General features: G+C 36.8%; 1 protein-coding gene across 2 annotated transcripts; it reads left to right on the top strand.

Annotated features, from left to right (window-relative positions):
- Positions 1-213: 213 nt before the first annotated feature.
- Positions 214-10,644, top strand: LOC103705418 (actin-depolymerizing factor). 2 transcript variants are annotated; one of them, XM_039115682.3, is made up of 4 exons: positions 227-411; positions 8,271-8,364; positions 8,436-8,701; positions 10,235-10,644. In XM_039115682.3, exons 3-4 carry the CDS (start codon positions 8,454-8,456, stop codon positions 10,383-10,385), a joined length of 399 nt encoding a protein of 132 aa, XP_038971610.3. In that variant the 5' UTR covers positions 227-411; positions 8,271-8,364; positions 8,436-8,453; the 3' UTR covers positions 10,386-10,644. The 2 variants fall into 2 exon arrangements, with proteins under 2 accessions (XP_008787347.4, XP_038971610.3); XM_008789125.6 differs by lacking the exon at positions 8,271-8,364 and having other exon boundaries at positions 214-411.
- The last annotated feature ends 331 nt before the right edge of the window (positions 10,645-10,975 follow it).

Raw genomic sequence — 10,975 nt, 5'->3', positions numbered from 1 at the left:
CTATGTTCGTAGTTTTTAAATCCTGTAGTTATCTTATGTTTTTGTTGTTTTTTTACTGCTATTTGTTTTGTTTTTCTTCCATCTATTGCGGAGATAAAAAATAAAATAAAAAAATCTTGCATAAGCTTCTGGATGGCTGCCACGTAATTTACGTGATGGAACGGAACGCCGTCTCAGAAGGCTCATCAACACTATCAGACGGCCCAAAACTGCAGAGCTTTTCCTCGGTGTTCCCTTATGACGACGTCTCTCTCTCTCTCAATCCAAATTTGGGAGCGAGGGGCCGCAGCTGCCCACAGATCTTCGAACCCATCTGCTTCCCCTCCATTGTGAGCCAATCCCTTTGGTACCTCCCCTCCTAATTCCACTGGAGAGCTGTTTGAGTGCTCCATGGCTATGCTTCGATCGTGTGTAAGTTTTCCAGCTCCATTTGTTGCGAGATTCGTGGATCCTTTTTTTTTCTTTTTGGTTTTGGATACTTGGAATTGATCTATCTCTCGTGGATCGAAGGGATTTGAACTTCAATATGTTATCTTGTGAGGTTTTTCGGGGTATCTAGAGCGGGATCAGCTTTTCCGCAGATTAAAGTGGAATCGGGTTTGGTTTTAGATCTGTTGTGACTCTTATTTTGTGCTTTCTGGTATTCGTGCTGTCAGTAGATCTATTGATCGGGTGATCGGGCCCTTACAAAAGGTTTGGATTTCGTGGGGATGGGATGGAGATTCGATCTTACGATAGAGATTAGAGAAAAAAGTGGCCTTTTTGCTGTAGTGTAGCACGGGGGTAGGAAGTTTGCTATTATTGTAGTTCTCAGTGGATTAGGGTTTTAGTAATGGAGCCTTGTGATACATATATAACTTTGTCTGATCAATTTTATGGGGCTTCCAATTTGTAGAACTCGGGATGCTTTGTTTTAGCTTATTTGTTGAAAATTTGTCCAGTTCTTTGCAACCCATGTTTCGATTCTTGTGGTTTCTCTTATTAATTTCCTTTTACAAAAAAAGGTTTATTTTGTTAATGTGTTATAGTGGTACTGCTTGTTCCTTCTAGCTGTCATATTAAAATTTTGAAGTGCTTGAAAAGAGCATACTGGAAATTTGATTGGATTGTAGAACTGTCTTGTTGAATTTTTCTTATAATTTGTGTTTTTTTTTTTCCAGATTTTGTTTATTTTCATTCTGATTCAACTGAATGATCCATTAGTTTATGTAATTCTAGCACAAAAGGATGCATGCAATTCCTCTGTCATGTGTATCAGACATGGAAGTGTCTTGGCATTATAGATGTTACCATGGTCCAAATTTGGCCTTCATTTTTGATGACTCTGATTAAATCCTTCTACATTTTTTTATAATCTTACTGTTCTTTTGGCGATCTTTCTTATTTTCATTGGTAGTCAGATCCAAATCATTGTGTTTTAAATGTCTGTGTTATCTCTATTGATGAGTTGAAATTTGTCATACAAGTTAATAGTTTAAACTTATGTGCATAAAATCGACCAAGTTTTGCATTCATTATTTGAAGCCAATGCCATCTGCAAGTTTATAGCATCCAATGATGCCATGCAAAATGAGAGTTTAAGTGTAATTGTTACATCTTGTCCATTGTTGCCAACTTTCGCGTAAAGTGGGGGCAACTTAATCTTTGACATAATAAGACAATGGGGTCATCTTTAGAAGTCCTCGATCCTCTAACACCTTCTTGATATGTGCTATTTATCAAGTTCAGATGCAGAAACTGATTTATAATCCAAGAGCCTTTGAAACATGTCCGTGTTTATCTGGCTAGTCGTCTAATAGATAGCCCAGTATGCGATTGTATTTGACAATTTGGTTTGGAGTCTTTTTAAGTAGTTGTCTAATAGATAGCCCAATATACGATTGTATTTGACAATTTGGTTTGGAGTCTAAGGAAAATGTGTTGGAAACAAAGAGGTGGATGAATCTGTTCATCGTAACTTTCATTAGTGTAAATTATGAGAGTAGGATTCTATTTTGGTTGTGGGGTTAAGTTTTGGTGGTTGTTCAAGGCTTTGGGCTATTCTAGGGTACCTGCATCTGGAACTTAGAAATGTTTGACACTTGGGTATAAGTTTGCAAGAAGAAATCCTTAAAGATTAAAGGGATCTGGTATTTCAACATGAACCTGCAGCGAACACATACTGAAATCCATGTAGTTTAGACTTTGTGTTTTCTTGAACTGGCTAGGTAATTTGGTTGGTTTTGAATCCTAATAGTGATTTCTTATATTGATGAAAGAAGAAGCTTTTACCCATTTTTTCTTGGTAATGGGTTTGGAAGAGGAAAGGATAAACTTTTCAAAAGGAAAGTTAGGCTAGAGATTATTTGGTAAAGTTCTAAGGTTAAACTAGTTCTTGCATGTGCTTTAGTATTTATCCTTCCATGGCTGGGAATGCTCTTATTTGGGATGGGCTTAAGCTTCAGTTTATCTGTTCACTTTGTTTCTCAGTTTGTAGACTACAACCTTAGTATAAAAGAATAGAATTTTGGAATTCTTATATCAGCACTTCTAAATTCTAACAATAAAAATATATATTATTTCGAAAAATCCAAATATATCAGCCACCTATTTTAAATTGTTAACACTACCAATTGACTTTCTTTTAGGCCCGTTTCATAGTTCTAGAGCAATCTCTTAATCCTCTTGTAGATCCAAAACGGACAATTGGGATAGCACTAATTGTGATAAGTTTAATTGCTTTTTCGGGCTTGATTCAAGATGTGGTTGGGCAATCTAGTTAGCCTAGGATTTGAGCTTAGTGGGTATTAGGTTGCTGATGAACATTTAAATAGAATATTGAGTTCTTATTGAGCCCCATTTAACTTGAAATTATTTTAAATCTCCAGAACGCTTATTAAGGATGACCAAGTAGGCAATGTGGAACTAGACTTGAAATTTTGGTAATCAACCCAGATCACAGGTTTAGTTCATAGAATAGTACCTCGGCCTATTTAAAATAACATTAGGAAGCCAGATTAAGTTAAAAGATACCTTTAGTTCAAAACCATTGTTAGCCTCTAATCTTACACGGAGGGCATGCGATTGTTGTTGCCCATCCTGAAGGGCGCCAAGGATATATAACGAGTCAGATCCTAATCTTGAGGGAGCTTTGAGTGAAAATTGTGGTTCCATCATGTACATCAATTTACATGCTAATGTAGTCTGAGATCTGTCCAGAAGAGACATATGGTGATTGACCATCATTCTAATTCACTTTTTCAACTTGTGAAAACCAAAATCATCTTGCATTCACTTGCATGGATACCAAGGTTAAGTGGACCCCATTATAAATGGTGCTCATTGGAGGGAACTTCTTTGTATATAAAATACTCTTGCAACAAGGGGTATACGGGAATGTTGTTGCGAATATTTTAAAAGGCAGCTGTAGTATGCGGGCGATCAAGAGACTGCATAGTTGTAGTAGGTGGGCTGGATATGCCGTTACCTTTCTTTTAACTATATAAAAATAAATAAATATGTTAAGTGCAATAAAAACAATAGCAATGATAATTCTTGGATAATTAATATCAGTATTAATAAGAACAACTACTAACAATTAGTGCTTATTACTTACTACTTAGTACTAATAGCAACGACTATATTAAGAGTAACATATTTGGCCCTATAATGCTAAGAGGGCCACATGTGAAGATATAAAATGCTAATTGAGCCACATATATAGCCATTTAGTACAAAGTAAACTGCCTTTTTGGTCCATATGAGGTTTGACCGCATATAGTTATCGGATATAGACAATGCTGTGCAGTCAAAGGATCACATCAGCATAGCCTTATGCATCGCATTTTTAAACACGGGTGTTGCAATGCATTGTTTTCCTCATCTTAGTTAATTATTTACTTGTTTGCATCAAAGCTATCTTCACTCAGTTTAGGGAATTTTTCAATTTCTTTGGTTTCGTATAGGTTCTAAATGAACAAGTCATCCATTTATTGAGCCATATGTCTCCATCCCCATATTGAATTTAAATGTTTGATATATTTAAAGGACAGTAAATTGGCCTCCTTTTTTAGGGGATAACTGGACTCATGTCATTAAAAGAGCACTTGTTAGCTAGTGCAAGCTAGAGCTTCCAAAGCCAAGTGCTTTATCTGTGTTTGTTTACCCTTAGGTTTCCTTAAAAGTTTCACGGTTCATAGTTTTATCCATCTTTGGGGTGCACATTTTTGTTTTGGGGCCCTCTAACAGTACCCATCTCTATCACATGAGCATTACATTGACACCACAAGCGTAAAAATAAAAGATAAACCACATGATTTTAACTGCGTGACACCTATCATTGGCTTTCCAAAGGAATACATAGGTTCCTTTGGAGGTTGCAATCATCAGCTTCCTTCTACTAGTAACCTATTGATTCTTTGCAATATACACGTATCTCTCTCCTTCTTGCCATGAGCAAGTCTTTGGTCCCTTTCATTCTTATGGCATGTTCCCTTTCTTGTTACCATGTGGAACATTATGAGTTTATAGAAGAGAACCCCTACATGGCTTTTGGTTTTAGCTAGCCCAGATATTCATTAAAAAGGTCCTCTGACTCACCTTGTTGAAGAAAACTTTCTCTTGTTATTTATTGAAAAGATGTTTCTAGATGTCGATTCATTCAATTTTAGGTGCATCAATAAGTCTTGTTATTCTTTTCTATGGACTGAATGCATTCATGATATTTGGAAAGCAAGTTGGTTCGCTACTTATGTTTCATTTATCACTTTACATGTTAGCGCACTGATCTGCACAAAGCAGTTTTGGCTCATTCTTTGCATAAGCATCACCAAACAAGGAGACTTTTGTCTCCTTGTTACTTATTTCCTTAGGGACCTTGGTGTCTAAACATGGAGCTTATGGGCCCATTGTTTGATTCAAGAGTCCTATTTGGCTGTTCTAGCAGGTAAACTAAGACTTCACCAAAATAAGGAGCATGATGGCTTGGCGATAACTCACAAGTGTTTTATTCCATTTTTGACCATGGAACTAATGAATTGTCTGGAATGAAGTAGAATTTCAACACTCTACATTTATTTAGCAACCAATATCTGACATGGAAGCTGATAGGACCAAGATCACAAGCTTAGATTACCTAAAGCCCACTTAATGCTAGTATAAGGCACTCTACAACCTACTTCAAGCAACTTGGACCAACACCAAACCAATTTAAATTTACAAGAATCCTCCTTGGCACACTTGTGTGAACATGGAGAATGGATCAATCTAGGCTATTCTAGGTTCCTTTAGTTAGGCAAAATGTTCAATGTGATAAATTTCACCCACTTGGGGCATTTACTACAAGACTCTACATGATCCATTTCAAGAAAATTGCATTTCTGTCTTATGTTGCGAACATGAATCTTTCATGTGCTTACCAAGGAAGAAACATAGAATACAATGCCTACTTCATGAGCTATGGCTATTATTAAAACAATTAGGGCTAAATAAGGCTCATCTAAGATAAATTCTTGGGATGGATCCATATTTTGCTATTTTTAATGAAATAAGTGGTTTGTAACCCTCTTTATTTTTCTCTACCATTAAGTTAACATTATCTTCATGGTATAATGAGGGTGAGCCTTTGTCCCATGGTAAGATGACTCCATTGTGACTTTGGTGTCATGGGTTCGAAACATGGAAGCAACGTCTCTGTATAAAAAGGTAAGGCTGTTTACATCTGACCATCCCCAAACTCCATAGTGGCAGCAGCCTCGTGCACTACGATGCCCTTTTTTAAATCTCCATGGTATCAAATTTTATTGCAATACTTGTACTAAAGACCATGTAGTTAATAAGTGGGCATCTGGACTAGGGTTCCTACATCATAATTCATTCACGCCTAATTGAAACAACAAGAATTTTGGACTAAATACTAGTGTTGGTTTCATCAAACCTTAGTTGCCATTGGTTCCTATTAATGACTACCTTTTGGTGTTATTGCAAGGTCTTCCAATTTCTTTGGCATAACTTGCATTAACGTTAGCTTAGGCATGTTTTCCTCTATACCCGTTACATAGATTTAAGCACCATCTTTGTTGAATCTTTCTTAGATCTTTGTTACAAACATATGTACCATCTCAATTGATTCTACATCTCTTTTTTCTCAACTTGTGCAATTCTTATGCCTTTTAATATTCACATGTCCCATCCTCTTGTTCATGGCTCTACCACATCCATCTTAAATAACAGAGTCATGTAGCTAATTCTAAATAAATGGTTGTGGCTTACCTTTTGATTTCTAATTCTAAATCCCATAACTAACATGAAATTACATGGATCCCTAGCTTAGTCTCCACAACTCTTTGAGTCACCCAAAATAAGCCAACCTTGGTGTAATAATTGCTAGGGCAACCTCGGGTGGGGCTATTGAAAAATTTGGATATTTCTAACTCAAGTAGACATATAGACATTTTACTTCAAATCAATTTTGGTACCTAACATGCAGTCCATGACTTAGAAACAGATATCCAAATTATGTGTCAATTTTACTTTTTTGCTCCCACTCAATGTGCCCAATTATGAGGATCATAATTTATCTCTTCCTCTACTGAATCTATGTCTTGCTCAGTTGCTCTGCTCTGGTTCACGCTCCGTGCTTCTAAGCTCTGTGCCCTTCAAAGTCCAAGTGAACCAACCAAAAATTGGTCAACTTTAGACATAGGCTCTATAGTGCTGTAGCTCCTAAATCATTTGGACCAGAATAGGTTTTGATTTGTAACTCTCGAAGTCCTTTAGCTAACTTGGAGTTAAGGAGGTATTTAGGTGAACCAACCCAAAATGGGTTAACTTGGGCTTATGTCAAATAATTGTGCGAGTGGCCTAGTGTTAGTATCCCTTGAGAATCAGGTCAACCTTGGACCTTAACATTCCTTGTTATGGCTAACAATAGAAGTGGTAATGCCTACTTAAGTCTATAACCTTCGAGCGTGGTCTAACTTAAAATGAGTCAACCTTGAAAAGTCTTGAATTGTTTCTTCTAAATCCTATAGGTAACCTGTAATTAGCTCAGCAAGAAGCATATTTGAAACCCAGGTGAAACGTTCCATGATAGGTTAGCCACCTTATATCCAAGGGATATGAAGCTTAGCATTTATAACTTTTCAGGTCCCTAGTCAGCCAATCCCAAATGGGCCATTCTCGGGTCCTTAATATGAAATATGTCATATCAAACTCAAGATGCTGAGTCAACCATCCAAATTGGACTCATCTTGGGTTTGTAACTTTTCAATATCTGCTTTGGACCACTTAGTTCCTTATCCATGTTTTGCTACCAAGATTTTAAACTAGGCCAAATTTCTAAAAAAATGGACCTTGTGTCTCTATTGTTTTATGTTTTAATATGTATAAATATATAATTGTTGGTAACTACTTACGTGCTTCTGGCAAAACCATACGATAAGTATATTAATCAAGGTTCGCCATCTCGGTATCGAACCCCTTGCCGGTGCCACACTAGCACTATATCGGTATAGTATGGGGTTTTTTTGGTGTACCGACACACGGTGCACTTTTCGTGCCGTGTACTAGTATCGAACCGGTAAGGTACAGTGCGCCCGGTTCGGGCTGGCGAACCATGATATTATTATTTTCATTTTTGTTTGAATGGCTTCTTTATACCTATCTTGTCGATGAGGTCTCCTAGTCCTATCAATTTTCAAATTTGATGTAGGCTTTAGTGTCGCAGAAGTTTTAAAAAAGGATTTAATCCCATAGGGTAGATGTAAGGGATTTATAAATGAAATAATACCTCTTATGTCTTGATATTTTTCCTATAGATCTCCATCATTCCACAAAGAGAGTGCGATATCATCATTGCCTAAGTAAGTTGCATTGGAATACTCTCGGTTAGGAGGTTTTAAATTTGTTTTGAATAAGCCTTATTGTCAAAGGACCCTTACTTCATTATGAATAGGTTTAAGGGGTCATAATAGAATTAGGATTGCATTTTCTTTTTTTTCTTTCCTGAGAGCTATCTATCTGGGCATTAGTAGATCAATGAATTATTAGAATACATTTGATTTGGTAATGGAACTAATCTATTATGCTAGCATTTACTTGCTGGACCTTGATATCATCCACTCGTTGAATCCGGGGGTTGTTATCCCCCTTCATGTTTTATCCCTTCATCATTTTATAAGCCTGGGTTCTATCAAATAATTAATTGAGACGGGACTTTGTGGTTAGTTATTGGATATATCTATAACTTTATTTTCAATCTCACTCTCATTCTGTATACTCTAAACCCTCAGAAGCTGAATAAGTGATGGATATGCTGTAGACAAGCCATGTATCTCCAAAAGTTGATCGTGCTGTTGAAAGTGAAATTTACTATTCTAAGAACTGGTACTCTTATATTCTTAAGAATTCCTGTAGTGGTATTATACACATCTGACAATCAGCTCCACTTCTTTCAGTCAAATGCCACCTCTGGGATGGGTGTTGCTGACCATTGCAAGGACACATTCTTAGAGCTTCAGAGGAAGAAGACACATCGGTACGTGATTTTCAAAATTGATGAAAAGCGAAAGGAGGTGGTTGTAGATAAGACTGGAGGTGCGACTGAGAGCTATGATGATTTCACGGCTTCTCTACCAGAAAATGATTGCCGATATGCCATCTACGATTTTGACTTTGTTACTGATGAGAACTGTCAGAAAAGCAAGATTTTCTTTATTGCCTGGTAACTCTCTCTTTCTGCTAGTTCTCCATTTAATTGTGCTGTTAATGGTACTATATTGTTAGCTGAGGCATGATGTGTATAAAATTTCAATCCAGTAAAAGAAAATGTAGGTAGAAATCGTTTTATTTGTGTGATCTCTGCAGGTTGGGCAGTCATCTGCCTTATATTCATGATACGTGGATGGTTATCTGACTTGTGTCTGTCATTGGCAATCACTGTATGGTTGCAGTCTTTAAAGAAATGAAGTGGTTTTGGGGAGGTTCTGAAAGCAAGGTCGATGGGTTTGCAGGGACATATATAAAATGATGAGCAGGAAGCAAGAAATCCCAACTGTTTTAATATGAATTGGATTTTCTTGTATAAATTGACTGAATTGCTTCAACAAACTGATGTGTATCACAATTAAGGTAATGTATGTTTGTGTTGGAAGCTTTGAATGATTGCACCTAGATTGTATTCTTTGGATGCAACCTTAAAAGTGGATTTGAGCACACAAATATTGTACACATGTAGATGCATGCATGCATGTAAACATACATGACATTATCCATATATGCATATGTAAGCATATATTCATGTAACCTACCCATGTTGACACATACATACATGTGCATTCCCAAAATCACATGTATTTTTGGAATCATTGCTTAGTCATGGTAAAGCAGGATTTCTTGGTGTTTTAAGTGACTGAAAAGAAGTATTTGAACATGGAGTTCTAAGATCGGGTTACATGCTTCCAAAGAATCAGTGTCAGAGCAGAATGCTATCGGACACAAGTTGGATAAACCTGATGGGAAATCCATAGAACAGGATAGGTCCAAATGTAAAGTTTCCATATTATTTATTCTTTTGCTTATGGTTCTTAGAAACTATATTGCTATTGGAGATGTGCATTCAAAAGAATTGCATATACAGAGGTCGCTCGTGAGCCGATTGTGAACAAAGATTCAAATAACTCAACCCTCTGTCACCTTCTATTGGGAATATCTTATTTATTGGTAATAATTATTTGCCTCATATATTTTTCTTCTCATTCTAGGTTTCTTTTTCTAACTTTTTACGTACTAAAGGATGATCATCAAGAATAATGAGCTAAGCTTGTCAAACAAAATGCATTATGATCCACACTTTATACCATCAATCATAATGCTTTAAGTTCAACATGCTAAGCAGTTTGGATGGAATAATTGGAAGATGTATAACTCATGCCGCTTTCATTGGTAAAGATTCTAACTCGTATTGTTTTCGCTTTTCCATTGCAGCTTTGTTACTTCGTGTATATTTGAAGCATCTCCATCCATGCCGTATGCATAGAAAACACCGTTGTTAATATTACTGTTCCCTAACTTTAATACCTATGACTTTTTGAATCTTTTTTTGTGTCACTTTCTGCTTTTCTTTTCCTGCTAGTTTCTGATTTTATAAATATATACTGGTATTAGTATTTGTACTAATGTTGCCCTTCTCACTTTTCTTTGAACTCATTTGTTTTTACCTATAATTGTGTATGCTGTAAATATCTTTCTGCATCAGGTCCCCATCTGTTTCTCGAATCCGAGCTAAGATGCTGTATGCGACCTCCAAGGATCGATTTAGGCGAGAGATGGATGGAGTTCACTATGAGATTCAGGCAACTGATCCCTCGGAATTGGACCTTGAGGTTCTTAGAGACCGGGCACATTAAATCTCCCGAGTTCATACGCATGCGTGATGGATATATTCGGTCATGACCCCGGGAAAATAGTGGTGAAGGGATCATCAGGTTCCTACGAACCATATGCAACTTTATCATGCTGGTTGAATATAATAATGTTGATGGAAAATCAATATCTAAAAATTATGGACAGAGCTTGTAATTGTATGATTAATATTTGTTGCGGGTGACTGCATCTTCTGTATTATCTCAGGTTTATATCTCTCATCTTGAAAGACCTTGTCAAGAAGCCACCTGTTCACCTTCATTTACCCTATCAAACCATGGTGCCCCAAAACCATCCATTTAATTGCCCTTGATGAAGCTCGACTGGGAAACTCTACAAGCATCCATGATCCAACATTTTAAAGTATTGGAGTGATTATGCACTCCTTTTATAGTTTAGTGTTTGTGATCTGCTGAAATGGAACCCATCCTTTTTGAAGTTGGTTGGCTGCTGAACCAGTTCTGTATTCTCTATTTTCTTTCATTTAGAGGAAAGCAAAGCAAACTGTGTGGTAGATTGGCTTGCATGATGGGGTTAAGGTTCATAATTAGCAGTTTATTTGGAGAGACAGGCA

The sequence above is a fragment of the Phoenix dactylifera genome, chromosome 9, assembly GCF_051530095.1.
Source record: "Phoenix dactylifera cultivar Ajwa chromosome 9, Ajwa_hap1_PhDact_Kaust_v1.1, whole genome shotgun sequence".
Lineage (NCBI taxonomy): Eukaryota > Viridiplantae > Streptophyta > Magnoliopsida > Arecales > Arecaceae > Phoenix > Phoenix dactylifera.
Note: the sequence above shows the minus strand (reverse complement) of the source record. Positions and strands in the feature narration are given on the sequence as shown.

Coding starts and splice junctions, on each gene's coding strand:
- LOC103705418 (XM_008789125.6), top strand. CDS start 391: ATGGCTATGCTTCGATCGTGT. Junction 412..8,435: donor TGGCTATGCTTCGATCGTGT/GTAAGTTTTCCA, acceptor CACTTCTTTCAG/TCAAATGCCACCTCTGGGAT. Junction 8,702..10,234: donor AAGATTTTCTTTATTGCCTG/GTAACTCTCTCT, acceptor TTTCTGCATCAG/GTCCCCATCTGTTTCTCGAA.